A 25,019-nucleotide genomic window follows, 5' to 3' on the forward strand; every position below is an offset into this window, starting at 1 on the left:
CAAAAGCAGCAGATTTGGCTGCATGGAGGTCATTGCAGACTTTTGTGAGGGCAGTTTTAGTGGAGTGGAGAGAACGGAAACCAGACTGGAATGGGTCAAGCAGTGAGTGAGAGGAAAGAAAGGCAGTGAGGCGATTATAGACAATACGCTCAATAAGTTTGGAGGCAAAGGGGAGGAGAGAGATGGGTCGATAGTTGGAGAGAGTGTTAGGATCAAGGGTAGGTTTTTTAAGAGTAGGGGAGACGAGCATTCTTGAAGGCAGAAGGGACAGTGCCTGATGAGAGGGAGAGATTGAGAAGGTGGGCAAGATGGGAACATGCAGAAGGAGAGAGGTAGCGGAGGAGGTGGGAGGGGATAGGGTCGAGTGGGGAGGTTGTGGAGGTGGAGGAACGGATGAGAGCCATGACTTCCTCGCCAGATACATGGGAGAAAGATGTCAGAGTTGGTAAGAGGGAAGGGGAGGGGTGGCAAGGGATGGGTGGTTGCTGGTCTGGTGGGATGTGATATCCTGACGTATGGAGTCAATCTTGGATGTGAAATAAGTGACAAAGTCGAGCAGACAATGAGGAGAGCAGGCAATATAACATGGAGTAATTTGAGGTCTTTAGCATTGGTGGGCCTATAATATGGGCACACCAACCGCAACCAGGTAACACTACGGTTCAAGTCCAGGGCACTGGGCCCCCAGGCCAGCACAAACTAACCACCCCAAGACCTCACACTAATAAGAGGTTTAAGTGTTAAAAAGTACTACATTAGTAAGAAGCAGCAGCTATGTGTTGAGAGGTAATGATTAGAGTTTTCAAAAGTGTTACCTTGGTAACAAAAACAATTTAGGTGCTAAAAAAAAGTGCTAGATTATGATTCCCCAAAGCAGCCAGGCCACACTATCCCAGGTGCCCTGCACCTCAACCTCATACCTAAAACTGACAAATTGTATGAAGTTGAAGCAGTCTCCGCCTTAAACTATACAGATGTACACAATATAGAAGATATGGGGGGCTTGGACTGCACACCATAATTCTAAACATAATGACAGGTGCTATATGCTGAGACTTGTAGTTCCACACAGAAAAAAAGAGAAAATGCAGGTGCATTAGTGTGTTTCTTTGCTAATCACATTATTGGCTGCCCAGACTGTCTGCTTCACTCACAAAGTGGGGGGTACCAGGCAGAACTGCACAAATCTGGGAAAGTTAAATACTAAGATCACCTCCAGAGATTCGGGAGCCCCCTGGACGCTCTGGGAGACTAGGAAAGTCTGCCACATGTACTCATTTTGTGTTTTGCAAAGCTGCCGTCAATCGGAAAAAGAATAGAACTTGTGAAGAGGATCACTGCTGAGGATCCTGAGTTGTGTTAAGTACAGTACAATATTGTGGAAGATTGGTGGCGCTATATCCATGTTGGTATCAATCTGAGACTATTTTTGTGTAGAAATCTTTATTTTGTGCAAATCTATCAGTTTTTGCTGCTGTCTAATTAGGTAATGTAATTAACTACAAAACACCAGCAATTGTGTCTCCCATATATATGTGTATATCCCCACAGCATGAGAGCCAGTACCCAGCCAGAGCAGCGTATACCTGCACCATTTCCACCACATAGAGTATCAGCCACTGGTTCAGAAATATACCAGAATGTTTCCCCAACATATGCCAGAACCAATGCTTCCTATTATTCAGGGAGCATCCTCTGCAAGGCCAGGTTATATGATATCCTGCTTCATGTAATCTGCAGCTGAAATGTAAGAGAAACTAGACTACACCAATGAGTTGCACGGTGCCAAATAATGTGTTAATAAAGTTTTTCTATGCATACCACTTCAGCTGATTAGTTTCTCTTAAGTGCCACTGAGGCTAGAGTGTCTGTTACATGAAAGATCGGAATGGTGCTGATTTGTGAAGACTTATTCCCCTTTCATGTAACAGCGGCTAACACCTGCTCCCTTACTCACCAACAACATATAATTGTCCTGTATTTGTCCAGCCCTGCTTTCATCTGATGGGTAGTGCAGAAATCAGGTCCCCAGTCCTGTCTGCTGGTGTAGAAAGCATATTCCCTAATCCTTGTGCCTAATATAGAAAGCTGACCACATGTAAAAAGCAGAGCTGCAGTTCGTGTGGCTAGTGTAGAAAGCAGACTGTAGTTCCTCTAAGTATTGCCACCTAGTGCAGTAATAAGTCTTCTCAATAAGAGAACCGACCCTGGCCCACAAGCCACCTTCATCCTATTTAAAACCTGTAAAATAATATTAAATAAGATCTCCGTAAAGCAATAGCTGCCCTTCTATGCCTATATGGCAAATATATCCCTGATTATAATAAGGGAAGCAGTGAAGTTGTTTTATAATTGACTATTTTCAGATACCTATTCAACTAAATTGTCACTTTGTCAGTCTGGCCCTTTGAGCTATGCTGTACATACTGTACATAGGGGAAATTATCTCCTATATGTTTTTCTTTGTTATTCACTTCACATTGGCTATATGAGTACTGTACATCCCATTCACTACACATTCCTTTGCAGTCTTGGGACTGATTGTATAATCATTCCTCTATTTTGTTTGTGCTCTTTATTTTTCACTAGGAAAGAAAATATTACTAACCAGTAAATATGTATCTGACAGACTAGACCTTTATGTCACAGTTTATATACTTTAGTGGTCATGTAAAAGAAGGTACATCTTTGCGGTAAAAGCTGCATTTTTTCCATAAATTGCATTTACATGTTTATTCTGGTGTGCTCATATCGCTTTAATTTGTGCAGTTCAAATAATACACCTACAAGCGTCCACATGAATAACATTTAAAGACAACTCAAGATACGCTTTAAGCGTTTCTTCATACTGCAGTATACTGTGGTGACACCTTTATCATCTACCTTTAATCATCGTCAATGTGATGGTGAATAGTATTTCTTTGTAAAACATAAATGAGTTAATGGTAGTGGCAATTGCAGGGAGGAAACAGCATGGGCACAATAGAGGCTGCCAACACTAGGCTGTGACAGGCTGAAGTGATGACACTATGGGGTATATTCAATTGTGGTCGGAATTTCCGACCAGACGAAAAATGCCATATTCATTCAATTGAAGCCCCGTTTTTTCAACTGGTCGGATAATCCAACCATGTCGAAAAAGTGTATCGGTGGCAAATTCGCCGCCAATACACGGCTTTTGTCGAATGTGCGGGTATTTTAGCCCATTTTTTGTCACTTTTTCACCCATGCCAATTCAAATTTTTAAAAAGTCGGATTGGCATGTCAAAAACGGGACTAAAAACAGGCAAATTGAATAAGAAACTGTTGGATCCTCTCTGTCAGAGAGGATCCAACAGCATTTGAATATACCCCTATAACGGAGAAAGCCACAGAGGGATCACGTATTGTCATGACAACCAATGCTATCCTGTTTATCATGGGGCTGAGTCACCCAGGGGAAACAATGTTGTGGTGACATATAAATATATGTGAGAATTCAGATGGGACGCTAATGGTGTCAGCAAACCCTGGCAGCCCTAAACTGGATGGGTATGCTGACACTATACTATAGTGTCAGCATGCACATGGTTGCCTAGACATGCTGGTGATTGTAAAACCACTGGAGGGAACATGAACTGACATCCAGGGCTTGCTGTTAAATCTTTTGATAAAATAACATCGCTTCTGTATTGATCACCTTAATTCACGGTCAGTGCTCCTTTTTCAAACTTGTTATCCTTTGTGAAGAGATATAAAACACGATACACAATGAAGACTCCTTGAACCAGGCCAAGCAATGTACATTTCTGAGGGTAATACATGGGTATAAGAACTATTGAGCTAGCCAATATACACTCACAATCTAATGACGGAGCCATTCTTTATTGATAAGTAGCTGACAAAATTGCCTAAACTTGTGACAGTTCAGAAAAGTTGGTAACTACTGTAATTTCCTTCTTTCTCACCATCATCCTATCTATTAATTCCCATTTAGGAAAGCAGAAATATCTTTGTGCCAGCCGGAATGACTGCACGATTGACAAATTCCGGAGGAAAAACTGTCCATCATGTCGCCTGAGGAAATGTTATGAGGCCGGCATGACATTAGGCGGTAAGTTTGCAATGGCATCCAACCTTGCTATCAGACATGCATCTGTACATATGTACAATTTTTAAATGTCTGTATTGTGTAATACAGTATTGAACACTCTTTGGCACTCAACTGTGGCTGTCCTAAATCTGTCATGATGCTCTGCCATGAATTTGTCACTAACATATAGTTCAACAACAGCTGGCTTTCCAAGGTTACTCGTTCCCGATTAGAAGTATCTTATCAGTGTAGATACATCATTTCTATACTTGCCAACGCTCCCTGACTGGGAGACTCCCTGAAATAATAGCAATCCCACTGACTCCCCCAAGAGTCTAGCAATCTCCCTGATTGCACCTTAGCCCATCATGTAGCTGTTATATTCTTGGTGGAAGGGGGGGGGGGGGGGGGGGGGGGTGAAATGCGTACATTCAAATGAGATCATAAGCGCTATCTCCCTGCATGTGTTATAAGGCACAGGATCTTTATGGCTATACGCATTTACATTATACACGTGGTCTCTTATATGGAACCACATGTGAGTAATACATGAACAAGTGCTGAAAAGTATCAGTGTGTTTTCGTCAGCTAGTACAGTAGATCTTTCTGAGCAACAATGCTTAGCAGTACTCTGCGTTCGTAGGTGTTATTTTCACAATCTCCCTGAAATGCTTTTTCAAAAGTAGGTAAGTATGCAGTAGCGGATCTTGCCACGGGCAAGCAGGACTTTTGCCCGGGGCGCCGCACCATGGCAAGATCCGCTGCTGCTGTGGTGCCCCCTGCTGCCGCGGCCCGCTGTCCGTTGTGAAGGGAAACTAGACGCTACGCATCTAATTTCCCTTCCTGGAGAGGACCTTCACTGTAATGATGTCCGGTGCGCGTAGACGTCATCGCGCACCGCACAGCAAAGGTCCTCTCCACGAAGGGAGCTAGACGCTTAGCGTCTTGTTTACCTTCGTGGAGAGGACCTTTGCTGTCCGGTGCGCGATGACGTCATCGCGCACCGCACATCCTACAACAGTACAGGGGGCGTAACCGACCACGCCCCCTGTATGAAGCCATGCCCCCTAATGCCGCCCGGGGCACCAGAAGCCCCGGAATCGGCCCTGTAAGTATGCATACCTCCCAACATCCATGACCCCTAACTTAGGGCTCCCACATGCAGACCGAAATGGGTGTGGCCTGTGTATAAGGGGCATGGTTTGTGTCTCCAGCACACTGGACTTGTGACTCGGCACTGCAAGATGAAAAATAACCAAGTGAAAGTAATCAGTAGTGGACATTAATCTATGTACCTATAGGAATGGCATCAGAATTATCCACTTCGTTTTTTTAAAAGACAGTTACTATGAATACAAGTATACTGTATTTGGGTATCAATTTGAAATCTTTGTGATTTTTTTTTTTTTTCTGTATTTCAATGTTTTCATACTTTAGGTTAACCTGCTTAATACATACCTCCCAATATTTGAGGAGTACACGTTGAGACAGGAGTGTACCTAGTGACAGCCATCAGCTTGACTTTTATCCCACTCTAGAAGCCCTCCTACTGTTCCACCAATTTACTGCCACACACACCAGTAACAGCAGTGTGCATCACCTGTTCCCAGCAGCACTGTGTGCATCACCCGTTCCCAGCAGCACTGTGTGCATCACCCGTTCCCAGCAGCACTGTGTGCATCACCCGTTCCCAGCAGCACTGTGTGCATCACCTGTTTCCAGCAGCACTGTGTGCATCACCCGTTCCCAGCAGCACTGTGTGCATCAGCCATTCCCAGCAGCACTGTGTGCATCACCCGTTTCCAGCAGCACTGTGTGCATCACCCATTCCCAGCAGCACTGTGTGCATCACCCGTTCCCAGCAGCACTGTGTGGATCACCCGTTCCCAGCAGCACTATGTGCATCACCCGTTCCCAGCAGCACTGTGTGCATCAGCCATTCCCAGCAGCACTGTGTGCATCACCCGTTTCCAGCAGCACTGTGTGCATCACCCATTCCCAGCAGCACTGTGTGCATCACCCGATCCCAGCAGCACTGTGTGCATCACCCGTTCCCAGCAGCACTGTGTGCATCACCCGTTCCCAGCAGCACTGTGTGCATCACCCGTTCCCAGCAGCACTGTGTGCATCACCCATTCCCAGCAGCACTGTGTGCATCACCCGTTGACAGCAGCACTGTCTGCATCACCCGATGAACGATATATCGCTAGTGGGACTACAGGTGTGTACACCTGATATGTACATGAACATCGTTCACACACATAACAGGTCAGCCCTGCTGCACAACCAATGCTGATATATCTTGCAGATATACATATGTGCACGCGTTCTTCTTGTCCACGAACAGGTCGCGGTCCGAATATGCTGCGATCGCGACTATTCTTAGCAGGCTGCAACCCATTTGGGGAAATGTATGCACCATGCAATCCTACTAGTCGTGGTAAATGAGTTGCGTTTGCTGCGATAAGACTTAAAATGAGCAGGGACACGTCTGTATCAGCATATTTGGCTGTGTGTACCTGCCACCCACCCATACACTGGCTGCAGGGACTGACAACACACCCTGGTGCGCTAATTCAAATATTCGCCCAATTGTTTGACATATCGAGCTGTTGATTGGTAAATGTGTGCTTACCAAATCGTTCGCTGTGTTGGCGGATCGTTTGGCAGTGTGTACCCAGCCTTACAGTGGGAAAGAGAGCACAAATATGGCTGTCCCGCTGAAATTGGGACATTTAGAAAGAATGCTAATGCGTACCTGCCAACTTTCTAAAGTTGGGAGGAGGGACACATGCGTGCAACTGAAATTAGAGGGTGTGACCTCATGGGTAGTGGACATGGCCTTTCAGGGAGTGCCAGCCACCCCCCCATTTTTGACGCTGAGGGGGGCATGCAAGCACTCTGTAAGCTGCTGGTATGCCCCCTGTCCTCCTCTCCCAGTGAATAAATGTTGTGTGTAGAAGGTGAGAGAGGGTCTCCCAACTGCTTCCCCCCAACCGCGGGACACTGAAAAACTCGGGACAGTTGGGAGGTGTGCTACTATTTCTTCATACTAGTATGTACACATGTGTATATATACAGTAGATAGATGCAGATGCATCCTTACTTATCTAGCCTTCATACGTTATGAGTTGCGTCAAATAGGAAGCATGAAATCCGCCAGGTTTATGCGACTCGTGGGCATCTTTTTTTCCTGAAAATGCATCTTATTCGCATTGCTTTGCACAAGCAGACTGTGCTGATTAAAATGATTGTGGTATGTGCATATTCTGGGCGCAAAAACAGCTGTATCTGCATATGAAATGCTACATTACAATGTCAGTGGAAAACACTGTGATGTAACATGTAGGATGCAGATACAGCTGCAGTCACATACAGAACATTGACCTTGGACTATCCCAAAATGGTTTTGCAAGTTTAACCCTTCTTGCACAGATTGTTTGCTGTCAGCATTCGAAAAAGTTGTTTTTCCTGTGCATTTTAAAAATGCTTAGTGAAAAAGTAAAGCAATGTGTTAACTTAAAATTTTTAGTTAAACTGAACAAAATGCCCAACAAATCTTTCTGCATGCTAACTGAGATTTACGGGACAGATTGTATGTCACCTGCATGTGTGTTTGAGTGTCACAAAAGATTTAGTGACGGTCGTAAGGATGTTGAAGATAATGAAACCTTGCACATTTAAAAAAAAAAAAAGTGGAACAAATTGAGAAAATTGTTCGAATTGACCATCAACTCAGCGTCCGAAGGATAGCAGAAAATCGACAAAGAAACTGTTAGGCAAGTTTTGCATCTAGATCTTAACATGACAATAGTTTTGTGCTGAGATGATTTAAGGGCTTCTTACTGCTATGCAGAAGCTAAATCAAAAGCAAATTTGTAAAGATATTTTTGAAAAAAATTCAAGCGGTTCTAATTTTTTAGATAAAGTTATTACCTGTGATAAAACATGGACATTCCAGTTCAATCCTGCGACAAAACACCAGTACATGCACTCAGGGGCGCTGGAATGTTTTTAGGTTGGGGGGGGGGCGTAGAAAAAACTTATTTTGGCGCCCCCATGATGCCGGCCTCCTCTACCTTTTTAGCCTTCCACCGCTGTGCGGATGAGCGCTTACCTGTAGATCCATGCAGGCGGCATCTCCTTTAAAAACAGCCTGCTACAGCAGGGTGCTATGTCCTCCTATCTTCAGTTGTGTCCTAGCCACCGCCGGCTGTCTCTCATTCATAGATGCATTACTGGGAGGAGGCGTGGCCAGGCTGGGACATCTCGGGACCATAGCCACGCCTCCTCCCAGTAATGCAACTGTGAAGGAGAGACAGCCGGCGGTGGCTAGAACACAACGAACGAAGATAGGAGGACACAGCACCCTGCAGTAGGAGGCTGTTTTTAAAGGAGATGCCGCCCGCAGGAAGGCTGGTGCTAGAGTGTTTGGCGCCCCCCTGCAAATGATAAGTTTGCGCCCTCCCATCCGTAAAAAATGGACAGCGCGCACAGCAAAAAGGGGTGTGCTCACACAAGGAAGGGGCGTGACCACAATGGTACCGACAATTCAAATTATGCCATACAGCAGAGATTTTCAACCTTTTACAACTCGCGGCACACTGAACAAGATTTAAATATTGCCAAGGTACATTCAAATATAATGGTGATGCATGGTGCAGTTGCATGTCCTAGGATGTCATGTCGCAGCTTCTCCATAGGTAATGCCTGAGCCACATCTGAGAAAGCCAGAAGAGCCCAACACTGCCCAAGCCCATTATTAGAATTGGCTCTGCAACCACTAAACCCACCGGTATTGATCGTTCCAGGGCCTCAGTAGAGTCAAAACACTGACGGGCCTGGCTGTGCTTCTATGGTGGCAAACCTGGAGACTGCTCAGGGCACACTAGTGTGCCATGGCACAGTGGTTGAAAAACACTGCCATACAGTATTACAATCTTATTCGCATTACCCCAAACGTAGTGCACCTGATTTATATTACGCCACAAAATAGTGCCCCTTATTCATATTACGTCACACAGTAGTGCCCCTTATACACGTCACGCCACACAGTACTATCCCTTATACACAATGCCCACAGTAGTGCCCCTTAGAGGTATAGCTAAGTGTCATGGTGCCCTGAGCAAAGGTATGTTTCAGCGCCACCTCCTCTGTATTGAATTGGGGGCATCTTGCATTTGAAAAGAAAAAGATAGTTTAAAAAAATTGATGACAGGGCCAGTTCTAGACCTTGGGGAGCTCAGGGCGAAAGTTTCCTTTGGTACCCGCCATGCTGAAAACAGGGACAGTGTGCGCCGAAGGTGCGCAAAAAAAATATAGAGCCAAAGAATAGTACCAATTCACTTTACCTGTACAGTAGTGTCCGTTAGTCACATTACACCGCAAAGTAGTGTCCGTTAGTCACATTACACCGCACAGTAGTGTTTGCTAGTCACATTACACCGCACAGTAGTGTTTGCTAGTCACATTACACCGCACAGTAGTGTCCGTTAGTCACATTACACCGCACAGTAGTGTTTGCTAGTCACATTACACCTCATAGCAGTGTCCATTAGTCACATTACACTGCACAGTAGTGTCCGTTAGTCACATTACACAGCACAGTAGTGTCAATTAGTCACATTACACTGCACAGTAGTGTCCGTTAGTCACATTACACTGCACAGTAGTGTCCATTAGTCACATTACACTGCACAGTTGTGTCCGTTAGTCACATTACACAGCACAGTAGTGTCCGTTAGTCACATTACACAGCACAGTAGTGTCCGTTAGTCACATTACACTGCACAGTAGTGTCCGTTAGTCACATTACACCGCACATTAGTGTCCATTAGTCGCATTACACTGCACAGTTGTGTCCGTTAGTCACATTACACTGCACAGTTGTGTCCGTTAGTCACATTACACTGCACAGTAGTGTCCGTTAGTCACATTACACTGCACAGTAGTGTCCGTTAGTCACATTACACTGCACAGTAGTGTCCGTTAGTCACATTACACTGCACAGTAGTGTCCGTTAGTCACATTACACTGCACAGTAGTGTCCGTTAGTCACATTACACTGCACAGTAGTACCCTTATACACGTTACGCCACACAGGAGAGCCGCTTATACAAGTTATGCCAGAGTAAAAGCCTCTTATACACATTACGCCACAGTAGAGCACCTTATACACGTTATCCAGCTAGAGCCCATTATACACATTTGCCAGGTACAGCTCATTATATACATTATAGGGGTCATTCAGACCCTGCCGCAATAGCGGCCCGCAGCGCAGTTTGTTGGTGGCAGCAAACTGCGCATTGTGATCGCTTCTCCGATGGATGCAACCACAATGTGATTGACAGGTGACAGCGTAGCGGGGTTAAGGCAGGGTGGTACCGGAAAAACGGGGGCAGATGTGTCCGCAATGTAATTGCGGATGCATCGGGAGGCGGCCTTACACATGCTGGGCGGCCTTGCCCTGTGCTGGGCGGCCCTCAGCATGTGCAGGGATGAATGCAGATCTGGCTGCATATGCAGCAATCTGCTTTCATCTCTGAATAACCCCCTATGCCAGGTACAGCCCTCATTCCCTCCACAGTGTGGCCCCGGTACCTGCAGGAGGTCCCGGCTCGGGCACTGCTCCTCCTTTCTCTTCTCCGCCTCCGGTTTCTCGCAGGCTCCGTTACTCCAGCAGCAGCGGCTCCGTAGGATGTCATCAGTGACGTGCAGGGGGGGGGGGGGGGGTTTGAGAGCAGGTACTAATTGCCTGGGACTGATAGTGGGGCCCCCCTCCCTCCTTACTGGGCAGCAGCATAAGCCCTCATGTTGGCAGCACAGCTGCAGTGTGCTGTGCTGCAGCGAGGCTGCTGTTACTGCTCCGCCTCTGCCTGTTCCTGTACAGATGTGTGGGGGGGTGTGATCACACAGATCACATTCCCCCCTTCGAATTGACCCTGGCTGAGGGGCTGAGCCAGGGCTGGGGACTCAGTCAGGGGTCACTGTCAGGCACTGCACAGATTCCCACCCTAACGTTTTTCCATAAGGGGGCGTGGCCACGCCTTCCGCGATTAGGCCACGCCCCCCAAACCATCTCGGCAGCGGAGCTTTGTGTGATCTGAGGCCGCACACTGGGGGAGGAGACGGGGGGAGGGAGCGGCGCTACACGCTGCCAGCGCTGCCGCTACCTGTCATCCAGTTTGACAGGTCCAGCGGCAGCAGCAGGGTAGCAAAGCGTGGAGAGCGCCTCTCTGCTTTGCATACCCCTGTGGCTGAAGCGCATTCTTACGCATCTGTCATATTTGAGGGGGGCAAGTTGCCCCCTTGCCCCCCCCCCCCCCGTTCCGACGCCCCTGCATGCACTGAAAACACCATCACTGCCAAGAAATCCTCCCCTTAGAATGTAAGCTCTCATGAGCTGGGCCCTCTTCCCTCATGTGCTTATCATTATCTCTTATCTTATCTCATCTCTTATCTTATTATCTCTTACTTTAATAATCCTCAACTGCCCAAATCCCACAGTTTTTTGGCCACCTTGGAACTTCTCTATGTCGTTTACTAGTGTAGTTATGCTTAGTTACCCTGTACTTGTCCTATATTGTCTTCAGCTGTAAGTCACTGTTTTCTTGTTTTGATTATTTGTTTATATACTCTGTAATTGGGCACTGCGGAACCCTTGTGGCACCATATAAATAAAGGATAATAATAATAATAATAATGAAGAAAGCAAATCATAGCAAATCCACATTCATGTTAATTGTTTTCTTTGGTATCAAGGGTGTTATTTAGGCAGACTGGGTACCAGAAGGTGCAACAGTGAATCATTCTTACTACAAAAATGTTCTAGAAACTTTGAAGGAAAGACTCAGAAGAAAGAGGAGTGAGTTTAGGAAAAATAGTTTTAACCACAATCAGCACAGCGCACCAGCTCTCTCTGTGAAACAATTTTTGGCCGAGAAACTGTTGCAGTGCTAGAATACTCTCCATACTTTACAGACCTAGCACAGTGTGAATTTTTACTTTTCCCTACAGCCAAATCTGTACTCAAGGAAACCCATTTTGCATCAGTTACTGAGTAAAGAAGAAAACAACAGAGCTGTTGAGACGGACCCGGTATGTAATACCAGCAGAGGGGATGGCTGTTGTTAGTATACTGACAGCGACTTCCCACCTGCCAGAATACCGGTAGCAAATCCCCTCGCTTTGGGCCGAAAAGATCTATTCCCACTCGGTTGGTGACGTGGACCCACCAACCAAGTGGGAATTAGGGGCTGGTGTCGGTATTCCAACCATCGGCAAAATATTGGCTGTCTGGATTCCGGCATCGGTCTCCTGAATGACGGGGTCCAGGTGGCCAGCATCTTGACTGCATCCCGTTAAGACAGCTGACAGATAATGAGCTACAGCATGGCTTGACCAGTGGAAAATAAGAATGCAGCAGTGTTTGAGTTAAAATGTACTAAAAATGTACTTAATATAATGTACATTATAGCATCAGTATCATTATTTAATAGCCATATTTATTTATTTAGATAGATAGATCGATCGATCACTGTCTGTCTCACAATATCTCATATGATGTCATCTGTTTGGGGCACTAAATTATGCAAAAACAATGTATGGTCGAAATTATTAAACTGAATAAAAACTAACCAGATGAAATGAGCAATGTAAAATGCATAATTGAAACAAACTTTTGTCCCTCTGCTCTCAAATGTCTCTGTTTTTACCATGTTTCTTGAATAAAAAGCACAGGAACACTTTGCCACTCCAGGGAAAACACACACAGGGTTAATTTGTTCTTAGTTTCACCCATTCTATAGCTACAGTATAACTAGAGTAACAAACAGTCTACATTTCATTGCCCTGACAGCTTAGTTCCTGGGGTCAGTCTGACCTCTTTCACTTGGCCAGTATTCTTCACTTTAATTTTATAGCAGAGCAATGTTTGTTTGAAGTTAACCAGTTATAGGAGAGTCAGTGGAGCATATTGTTTGAAAAATGATTCAGTGGGGAAGAGAAGAGAATAAAAAATCAAATGTATGTGTTTGATAGCTGAATCTAATAAATCACTCCTGTGCAAGCACTTATTAGAAAAGGATGATGGCAACATTACAAATGAATACAGTAAACTCGTATACTTTTCTAAATATAGTGATCACATCTACAGTAGGAAAATATAAAGCAAAAATGGACCTAATCAATTAAAAGCTGGGTACACACTTGAGCGATGAGTATGCGTTGCAACATCGGAATGAAGGGTCGTCAGCAAAGAGTGTGTGTACGCACTGGAGCGATGTTAATGTAGGATGAAATGATCATGTTCCATCCTTCATTAGCATACTACAGGACGCTAGCGGTATCGTCAGGTTTAATGTGCAGTACATCAAACTTGATGATGGCGCTAGCGACCACGGGAGCGCGCATATTGGGTATACACATTGAGCGATATGGCCGATTAATGTCGTTCCATTTCGGCATATCAGACCAGTACTGTAGTCAGGGCCGTTTCTAGCCAATTTGGCTCCCAGTGCGAGATTTAAAAATGCGCCCCCCCCCCCCCTATTCACATAAGAAAAAATGTGCCCCCCGTGGCTTTGTTTAGATGGGCGTGGCCTCATCTGATCTCATCATCACGGCCACCACAGGATAAAAAAAAAAAGTCCTAATTTTACACATTACAGCAGGCAAGTGCCCCCATTTTACACATTGCGGCAGGCACGTGCCCCCATTTTACACATTGCGGCAGGAAAGTGTCACCATTTTACACATTGCGGCAGGCACGTGCCCCCATTTTACACAGTACAACAGGCAAGTGTCCCCATTTTACACATTGCGGCAGCGGGGTTTCGCGGAATGACGCGATTGTGTCGTGACGTCACGACGCAAACGCGTCATTCCGCGAAACCCCGTCCCCCGAGCTGGGCACTCGGGAGGAGAGGGGAGTGGGGTTTGAAAGTGCTCAGGAAGTGCCGCGGCGGGCGCCCCGTGCGGTTGCACGGCACGCCCGCCGCAAGAAACGGCACTGACTGTAGTAAAAGGCAATGCATAACTACTGTAGTACAAAAGCGCACTATACCTGTATTCCTTGTAGGCAGAAGGGTCAGAATGGAAGGTGGGGGGGGTGTCAAGGGGGCAGCAAGCTTGACAGAGGTGCAGGCGCTGGTGAGCAGGGGTGCTTACCCCTGGATGCCTAGGGGCGACTCTTCCTTTAAAAAGTGTGCATGTCGCATGTCCTGTCCTAGCCAGCTCTTCATAGATGTATTACTAAGAGCAGGAGGGAAGTGTCCCTGCAGGCTCAGCATGGCCACGCCTCCTCCCAGTAATGCATCTGTGAAGAGATAAGTGCTCCCTGCACTGGTGGGTGGTGGTGGGTAGAGAGGAGCGCCAAAAATGTAATTTTTCTCTACGTACCCCCCAACCTCAAAACATTCTGGTGCCCCTGCTTACAGGTATGTTTGCTATCAGTGAACCCATTTAGTGCAAAAATGTTGGTTTGCTTATGTTTCTTCCAAGTAGTATTGGTCTTCAGGAAAATATCAGTGTTTACATACCGGCAAATGTTTTCATCTCTGTACACTCTTTCTTCTAGTTTGCAGAGACATCTTCAGAGACCAGAAAGTGCAGTATTTGGCTGGGTAAACCATTTAGTCGCATGGGTGCAAAACCATGTTGTTTTGTGGTGCACTTTTACTTAATTGTAATTGTATACTGTAGAACATTTTCCTGTTTTAATGAAGTTTTGGAAAACCTATAACTATCATTTGCACTCTTGTGAACAAACAAAAATTTGAAGGACTGTAGGCATACAAATGACTTTCATCTATTTTTTTTTTCCATTTACATTTTTGTTTTCATAAGTGAAGGAGACTTTGGGCTAGATGCATCATCGCTTGGAAAGTGATAAAATGGAGAGTGAAAAAGTGGCAGCCAATCAGGTCCTAACTACCATGTCACGGGCTGTGTTTGAAAAAAATGCAGTTAGGAGCTGATTGGCTGGTACTTTTTCACTCTCCATTTTATCACTTTCCGAGCGATGATGCATCTGGCCCTTTCTTTGGCTCTCCCTACTGTAACTTAGATATGACAGTAGTTTACATGACAGCCACTGTTTAATCCATGTTCCACAGGATTTGTCAGTGCTGAAAGGCAGCTGAAATCTGTGATGGATCTCTTCTCAAAGCTCCCAGGTTTTCCCAGCATTAATAAATCCCCAGTAATGACCCCAAAGCTCTAGGGCAGAGGTTTTCAACCTTTTACAACTCTGGCACACTGAACAAGATTTAAATATTGCCAAGGCACACTCAAATATAATGGTGATGCATGGTGCAGCTGCGTGTCTTAGAATGTCATGTTGCAGCTTCTCCATAGGTAATGCCTGAGCCACATCTGAGAAAGCCAGAAGTGCCCAACACTGCCTGCGCCCGAAATTAGAACTGGCTCTGCAACCACTAAACCCACCAGTATTGATCATTCCAGGGCCTCAGTAGCGGCAAAACACTGACGGGTCTGGCTCTGCTTCTGTGGGGGCACACCTGGAGTCTGCTCAGGGCACACTAGTGTGCCACGGCAAAGTTGTTGAAAAACACTGCTCTAGGGTTGTGTCCATGAGCTGGAGCATATAGTAGACATAAATCTACCTCTGCAAGACCCACCTGCCATGGACTGATAACACCATGAACCTTAAGTATTTAATAATAATTGTTGATCAACTTGTCACATGCATGATTTAGTAGGCAGATTTGCGACCAGTTTCTAGGAGTAGACCTATAACAGCCTTTTGTCTGTATTTTGAGTTGCATATATCTTACGATATGTTCAATTCAAAATACACTAAATACAGTATGTAGCCTTATCAAGGTATGTACATTGGTGCAGGAAAGATGGAAGTCATCATCAACTTGATGACAATAATTACCATTTTAAAAATGTAATAACTTAAATGCCCACAACCCCTTAAAATAAAAGAATTAGTGCAATAGCTTCGACTGGTTACCACTAAAGTGGGGGTACAATGTGTATTTGGTCACCCTGTAAAAACTGCAACTAGTACCAAGCTATGCCAGGCTGGGTAGAATACGTCATAATGTGAAACTAGCCCCAGTCTGGTCAGTATGCTTTGGCAGGGCCGTAACTAGGTGTGTGCCGATGGTGCCTTGCCCACAGCGCAACTGCACTGAAGGCGCACCATCGGCAGCACCCCCCGCACGTACGGCCGTTGTATGTAATGAGGGAGTGTGTTGAACTTGAACTGCCTGCTGTCCACTGGCGCCTGTGTTCAGCCACCGCCTCTGCCAGGTACTGGAGCGGTGACACAGGCGCCAAGTGTTACATGCCGCCGGACGGTAATTCCGCCTGCCAGCCCCGCCGCCGTCTGACAAGGAGAGGGAGCGGGAGCGCTGGGTCAGGCGCCTGCTGCCGCATATGAGCCGCTGCTGCGAGGCGCTGTAGGGGGATCGTGAGCGCATGGACTTTGTGTGAATGCCTGCTGCTGCTCCTCCTCAATGCCGCATCACAGTAACAGGTGGACGGGGGACAGACACACTCACACACGCACACACACACCACAAACACACACACCTATCTCTGCTGCCCCATGTGTAAAAAGGGTTCTCTATATATATATATATATATATATATATATATATATATATATATAGATATATAGATTGATAGATAGATATATGAAGTGGTGGGAGTATGGCACCACAAGTATAAGTGTGTAGGCCGAGTATACAGTTTAAAAATAACCAGAGGTGTAGACACTCCTTTAGGGGTAAAAGGCGTCAGCTGACCCCAAATAAAAGGCAGGGATAAGCTGCCTGTTAGTTAAAAGTGTAAGAGGGGGGGTAGGGGTACTAGCGACTATCAATGTCTACACTTAAAGGATAAATATATGAAGAATGATAAAATATGTATTTCTAAAAGGGGTATTTATTGTAAAACAGACAATTTAATAAAAGATATTTGAGAATAAAAAATGGGGGGGGGGGAATAAAAGGGTGGGTTTAATCAATTAAGACATAAATTCAGGCTGACTAGCATATAAAAACACATCTGGAACAATAAAAACATAAAAATATATTTGAGATAAGAGAAAGGTGCTTATCTTTAAAATGGAACACCCAACGCGTTTCGTCCGTCTGACTTCATCAAGGGGTAAAGGGCTACTGAGCAATGATTCTATTTATAGCCAAGGTAATTAGCAAGGTAACTATGACATCACTTCCTTCTAGGGCTACTTGGTAATACAGTTGAATACAACATTATAAAATTCAGATAAAAACAAATGTCGGGGGTAGATGTTACATAGATAGTTTCACCAAGCTGAATCTGATTTAAAAACGAGTAACAGAGCTTGCAGTAAAGGAAAAATAAGTCCGGGGGCGCATTTAGCGTCCCTTCCGCCTCGCTTCCTGTGTCCGCGTTTGAACACTGCGCATGCGCACGGTGCCCCGCTTCCGGAATTAGCGTCCATGTTCAGACGCGATGCTGCCCCACTTCCGGCTTGTTCTTTCTGTTATGCATGCCACACTTCCTGTTGCGGCGGGGCGTGGCCTGGAGTTTCTATTGATAGGATGGATTATATTGTCAGTCATCCTGGTGGCCATCTTTTTGAAGCCATGAAGTGCTGGACACATTCCTATAGTAGCATATTCAGCTTACACGGAGATGCATACAAAAAACAGATATAAAACGAGGATTAATACTTTGAAAGTGTTTAGTTAGTTTTTTAAGTATATAGTTGGAGCAAAGGGGATAATTAAGGGAAAAGAGTTCATATTGCGAGGAAAATTACATTAAAAACAGATACTTATAAGTATCGTGAATTATGAAGCTGACTATCATGTTAAATAATTATTACTCAAAGGGGCGCATATTCTATATATATAAAAAAAGGGGGACGCTGTCTGCCGTAATGTGTAAAAGGGGCTCTACCTGGTGTAGTGGCGCTACTGTGCAGCGTAATTTGAATAATGGAGACTACTGTGCACCGTAGTATGAATTGGTATTATTTTGTGGCCACGCCCCTTCACCATGAAGCCACCCCCCTATATTTGTCTTACATGGGGGTGGGGGGCGCCAATGCCGTTTCTTGCACACCGTTAAAATGCCTAGTTACGGCACTGTGCTTTGGTATTCCCTAGGTAAATCAGGGCTGTAAAAAACATATGTGTTCAACCAGCAAGAACCAGCCCTGGTGGAATAGCACAGTGATGTTTTACCTTAAATTAGCCTGTACTGAGGCACAGGAGCCCTTCCTGGCACAACTTGAGCAGTGGGTAGTCTAAAGGCATACACTACCCACCCTACTCACCTACACTCCTTCCCACTGCTGGGACGTACACTACCAGAGCTAAGCCTCCTTTTGTTCCTGGGTCCTATAGTGGTAGGAGACCCTGGGTAGTGTATGATTTTGTTTAACTGTATTCAGTGAAACTTTCCAATTAAATGTTCCTGGTAAATTTCTTTCTAACTGTACATGGAGCCTGTTTCATATTTCTATGCAACCCCGATGCGTCAGCTTACACAGGCTTGCCGTTGCAAACAAACATTGTGAATCACAACATGGTCTGAGGCTACGTCCTCCTACGCAGCACTCAGATCCTAAAAAATCCCCACTCTGTTCAGAAAGGTGCTTGACGGTTCACCCAGATCAATGATCCTCAATGGGAATATGTTGTCTGTGTCTCTCATAAAAGGGAACCGCGTGTCTCCACAATACACAAAGAGAACAAAAGAAAATACAATAGTGCAATACTATTTTCAAAAGTAACAAAGCTGTATGTCATTCTTGAGTTAATCTCGTACCAGAACTTTCTGTCTGCTGGTATGGTAAACAAAAATCACATAGGTGTAAGAAGGTCTAGCCTTGTAGGATATCCATTCACCCAATCCTTCTTCCACTGCTGGTATCAATAACTTCAAAGCTCCATCAAAATAGGAAAACACTGGCATAGTGTATTACCATTTTTATTGCACACAATAAGAAAACAATTTTAAAATCAAGGTGCAAGTTCGACTCTCACTGTGTGGAATGTGTCTACTGGCAAGAGCAGACAAACAAGGCAGTATGTTACAATAACCAGGTGTCCCTGGAACCATTGTTTTGTTCCCACAGGTGTTCCCCAAACAGTCCTTGTTCACCCCTTCTGACCATCGCGTTTAAATACCCTTCGGTATCCTTTTCAAGGCATAAGGGGTGTCTGAACTTGAACAAATATTTATACCTCCCTGCAGACCCAAGCAATCAATTAAAAGATGGACATATTTCCAGACATAGATTTCCTATCCTCTAAGTTCCCCATAGAATCACAATACAGTGCTCCTTTGTTAATAATCCAGATCAGGTATTTACACCATCTGTTGAATCAGGTGAGAGCTTTAAATATTATTAGTTCGTTCTTCCCGGAACCGGAAGTGACCCGCTTGCATTCCATCTGTGGGTCATCCTTGCGTCACTTCCTGTGACATACTTCTGGTAATAGCAGTGAAACACTCCACGTTCCACCTGCAGTCCAACATAGCGCTATTTCAAGTTATATACTTCCGGGCACTGGGGGATACATTGGGAGATCCATTTCTAATTTCAAGACAGTACTGACATTACATTAAATGAACCCTAAAAATTGAAAGATCATATATCCACCAAGGATTTACATAAACCACTTTAATTCAAAGTCCTTGCTAAGACCCAAAGGTGCTAATGTTTTAAGATTATATATGAGTCATCTCACTTTTCAATAATTTTGTGGCGATATTGCTCCTACTTACATCAGGTACAACCTTTTTTAATATAAAAAAATTATTTATTCCCCTTACATCACAACTATGAACCTCCTTACAGTGCATAGACAGTGCATGGGATTCAAGTCCTTTACGTATACTTCGTAGGTGTTCTCCTAACCTAATTTTCAATGCTCTACCTGTCCTTCCAATATAACATTTCCCACATGAGCATTCTGTTCCATAGATAACATTATTGGAATGACAGGTCGTAAAGTCTTTTATTTCATATTTTATCCCATTAATGCTTATCTCTGTTAATTTAAGTTTAAATTTCTGGCAGATATTGAATGGCAGAAAGAGTATATTTTAGTAACTACAGATGTCGGATCACTTTATAGTATTATTGATCATATACAGCAGGGGTGGGGAACCTTTTTTCTACCGAGGGCCATTTGGATATTTATAAAATCCTTCGGGGGCCATACAAGTCTGCCCCCGCACGCGCCAAAAAAATGGGTGTGGCCAGTTAAAATGGGACGTGATACACATATGCCCCCAATAGTGCAGTGCCAGATCCACAATTGCCCCCACAGTGCCAGGTATACAAATGCCCCTCACAGTGCCAGGTATACAGATGCCCCTCACAGTGCCAGATATACAGATGTCCCCACAGTGCCAGGTATACAGATGCCCCCACAGTGCCAGGTATACAAATGCCCCCACAGTGCCAGGTATACAAATGCCCCTCACAGTGCCAGGTATACAAATGCCCCTCACAGTGCCAGGTATACAAATGCCCCTCACAGTGCCAGGTATACAGATGCCCCCACAGTGCCAGGTATACAGATGACCCCCACAGTGCCAGGCATACAGATGTCCCCACAGTGCCAGGTATACAAATGCCCCTCACAGTGCCAGGCATACAAATGCCCCCACAGTGCCAGGTATACAAATGCCCCCACAGTGCCAGGCATACAAATGCCCCTCACAGTGCCAGGTATACAAATGCCCCCACAGTGCCAGGTATACAAATGCCCCCACAGTGCCAGGTATACAAATGCCCCCACAGTGCCAGGTATACAGATGCCCCCACAGTGCCAGGTATACAAATGCCCCCACAGTGCCAGGTATACAAATGCCCCTTACAGTGCCAGGTATACAAATGCCCCTCACAGTGCCAGGTATACAGATGACCCCCCTACAGTGCCAGGTATACAGATGTCCCCACAGTGCCAGGTATACAAATGCCCCTCACAGTGCCAGGCATACAAATGCCCCCACAGTGCCAGGTATACAAATGCCCCCACAGTGCCAGGCATACAAATGCCCCTCACAGTGCCAGGTATACAAATGCCCCCACAGTGCCAGGTATACAAATGCCCCCACAGTGCCAGGTATACAAATGCCCCCCCCAGTGCCAGGTATACAGATGCCCCCACAGTGCCAGGTATACAAATGCCCCTCACAGTGCCAGGTATACAGATGCCCCTCACAGTGCCAGGTATACAGATGCCCCCACAGTGCCAGGTATACAGTTGCCCCCACAGTGCCAGGTATACAGATGACCCCCACAGTGCCAGGTATACAGATGCTTCCCCGTCTCCCCCCCCCCCCCCCCCCGTCCCGCTTACCGCTCCTTTCGGCGGGTACACGGAGGAGAGCGCGGCTATGTTGGGCGGCGGCGTTTAAGACTTCAAACCAGCCGCCGGTTCGAAAAGCCAATCAGAGTTCGCGGAGCGGCAGCCACGGCTCCTGATTGGCTGCCGCTCCGCGAGCTCTGATTGGCTCACGAACCAGCGGCTGGTTTAAAGTCCTACACGCCGCCGCCGCCCGACAATATCTGCGCTCTCCTCCGTGTGGTGACAGCTGAGACATGCTGCCGCCGGACTGTGCGGCGGCGTGTCTCACTGAGAGGAGCGGGTGGGCCGGACCAAACGGCTTCGCGGGCCGGAGGTTCCCCACCCCTGATATACAGGGAATAGAATCTGCAAAAAAGGCCCTAGAAACTTCATACATTAACATCGGGGTGTAGAGTTGGATCTTGATCCGAGGCACCAACAGGCTAAAAGCTTTGACTGTTCCCAGGATGCACAGCACCGCCTCCTCTATAACCCCGCCTCCGTGCACAGGAGCTCAGTTTGTAAGTTGGTGCCTGGCTAACAACAGGGAGGGCTGCGCTGGGCAGCCCTGAAAAGCGCTTTCCAGTGAAGAAAAAAGACTTCAGAGCCGCAGCATAGGCACATAAAAGTGCTATGTGTCATTCTCTGACACATCATGCTGCAGCTCCATCACCCCCAGCGGCGCTGTATATTCCTGCGCTGCGGTTGCCGGGTCACTGCAGCGGAGGCGCCGGCTTCTTCCTTCTTCACGTGAGTCACACATACGCCGTCGTCTCCCGGATCGCGGGGCCGCTGCCCAGGGGGAGGCAAGGGGCTTCTGTGCCGCACTTTGCACCGCGATCCAGCGCGGCCGTAGGAGGTGGGCCGTGCGCGTGCTGGCGTGGACACAGATTACTGGGCTGATGTTCCACTAGCCACCAGGGATATACTTTATGGGCACAGGTCAGTGGGGACATTGTACTATCCCCCCCCCCCCCCCCGTTTTCTTTACTGCCCGGTGGGGTTGCCAGCAGGGGGAGCAGGCTGGACCTGAGGCCCCTCCCCCCAGCCCCAGGGTGCCATTTATGCAATGTTCCCGCCCTGGAGCTGCTTCCTTGTCCCTCACTCCCGGTCAGCAGCCATTACAGATAGAGCCTTGCTGTTCCTGGGATTGCTGGGGCAAATCCTCCTCTGTGGAACCACCTGACTGCCAGTGCTGTGCTTCCTACAGGACACTTGAATATTCTACCTGTCACTGGGACTGTGTTAGTTAGAAAAGAGTGCATACATTCAGGGTTGTGTGGTACAAACACCCTGTGATATACATCCAGTGCTTACTGTGTTTGTTATATCTATTGTTATCACATATAGCCATACTGAGTATTACTTTGTATTGCTAGCCCAGTGCAGTTTATGGTACATAATTTCTGCATAGTACGCTTGTGACTATGGCCCTCATTCCGAGTTGTTCGCTCGTTGACGATTTTCTCTATATTGCGATTAGTCGCTTACTGTGCATGCGCAATGTTCGCAGAGCGCATGCGCTTAGTTATTTTACTCAACAGTTAGGTATTTTACTCACGGCATTACGAGGATTTTTCTTCGTTCTGGTGATAGGAGTGTGATTGACAAGAAGTGGGTGTTTCTGGGCGGAAACTGGCCGTTTTATGGGTGTGTGTGAAAAAACGCTGCCGTTTCTGGGAAAAATGCGGGAGTGGCTGGAGAAACGGGGGAGTGTCTAGGCGAACGCTGGGTGTGTTTGTGACGTCAAACCAGGAACGAAACTGACTGAACTGATCGCAGTGGCAGAGTAAGTGTCGAGCTACACAGAAACTGCTAAGAAATTTCTATTCGCAATTTTGCGAATCTTTCGTTCGCAATTCTGCTATGCTAAGATACACTCCCAGAGGGCGGCGGCTTAGCGTGTGCAATGCTGCTAAAAGCAGCTAGCGAGCGAACAACTCGGAATGAGGGCCTATATACGTGTGTGTGCATGTAGCTGCTGCGTGGTTGCCTTACTGCAGGGTATTTCACTCAGCGTGCTATTCCTATATTGCTATACCTGTGGAGGTCAAGTGTTTCAGTTTTTCACTGATGATAATATGGGATTGATTCACAAGATATACTACTGGGGTATTTTTTACTTGTGAATTATAGTCATCATATGTTCTATTCCTATTGAACTCTCGGTCTGTGCCATCTTAGGCTATTTCTCTGAGAGTTCTTACTGGGTATAGTGCTGCTACAATTTTTACCGGGTTGACCATTACTGTGCGCATAGTTATGTCTGCAACACATGGCAATGACGTTGGGGCCTCTCCCACATTGCATGGTAGTGAGGCCATTGACGGAATGGAGGATAATTTAGCAGCTGAGAGTTCAGGTTCAGGGGGTTCCTTGCCCCCCAGTGGGTCGGTATCACTTGGGGCATCACAAGATCCACCTTGGGCTACATTTTCCACATTGTTAAACACGCTTGTGACTAAATTGACGCCCCCTGTGGGACCACCTGTGCCACTACCACAGTTTATGGTCCCCGCTGTGAACCCGCCATGGGCGGATCAGCTTTCCACTCAGTTACAGCATTTGAACCGATCCATGTCTAAATCTAAGGGTCACTCTCACCCGCATAAGACTAAGTCGTCTTCTAAAAGGGTCATTACCTCCTCCCAATCCGCGGCCGTAACTGGTACGTCTTCCGAGGAGGACGGTGCATATACTGACCCCTCAGACACTGACGCTGATGTTTCAGATGGGGAGGGGAAATCATCCGTGGATGTCTCGGATTTGATTGAGGCGATACGGCTCATTCTTCAAGTGGCTGATGACTCTGAACCTGAGACTGTCTCCAAGAAACCTGATAGGTTTAAGCGTAAGAAGGTGGTTAAGCAGGTTTTACGCTACTCTAAACAACTGATTGACATACGTCAGGAATCCTGGGAAAATCCGGGGACAAAATTTACACTGAATAAGAGACTGTTGGCTCGCAATCCTCTCTCTGTGGAGGTGTGTAAAAATTGGGAAACTCCTCCGCCTGTAGATTCTCATGTGGCACGCATGTTTCCTCTGCTCTGCCAGTAACTACCGTCACCTCTCTGAAGGAACCGACGGATCGTCGTGTGGAGGGCTGTTTAAAAGCGATTTATACCCTTTCCGGGGCTGTGCAAAGGCCAACTATTGCAGCGACTTGGGCTGCTGAAGCTGTTGAGGCATGGGCTCAGGAACTCGAGGCGGAACTGCCTTCTGATGCATCTGAGCTTGCTCGACAATGTCTCTCATATATTGCCATGGCTTCTCTGTACCTCCGATGCTGGGGTGCTCGCGGCCAAGGCTGCTACTGCATCCGTTTTGGCCAGATGTATCCTTAGGTTGAGATCGTGGTCTGTGGATTTGGATTCCAAGAAAACCCTGGAGGTGCATCCTTTCAAGGGAGACATTTTCTTTGGAGAAGACCTCAATAAGATTGTGGTCGATCTGGCTACTGCTAAAACGGCCTGCCTACCTAGTACGGCTCCTTCCGCACAGAAGGCTAAAAGTACTTTCCCTCTGACCTTTCGTACTCCAGGTAAAGCAAAAGGTTAGGCGTACCTGAAGCAAGCTCGTGCATCCAGGCCTGCCAAGCCCAGACCAAAGCG

The 25,019-nt window shown here is 46.3% G+C and overlaps 1 protein-coding gene across 1 annotated transcript in view; it reads left to right on the top strand.

Annotated features, from left to right (window-relative positions):
• The window catches only part of AR (androgen receptor), a 755,291-nt gene that overhangs the window by 528,669 nt on the left and 201,603 nt on the right, over positions 1–25,019 (top strand). Inside the window, exon 3 of the mRNA XM_063937072.1 lies at positions 3,977–4,093. Within this exon, the coding sequence (XP_063793142.1) occupies positions 3,977–4,093 (117 nt within the window). The remainder of the gene's footprint in view (positions 1–3,976; positions 4,094–25,019) is intronic.

Source organism: Pseudophryne corroboree, chromosome 8 (assembly GCF_028390025.1).
Source record: "Pseudophryne corroboree isolate aPseCor3 chromosome 8, aPseCor3.hap2, whole genome shotgun sequence".
Lineage (NCBI taxonomy): Eukaryota > Metazoa > Chordata > Amphibia > Anura > Myobatrachidae > Pseudophryne > Pseudophryne corroboree.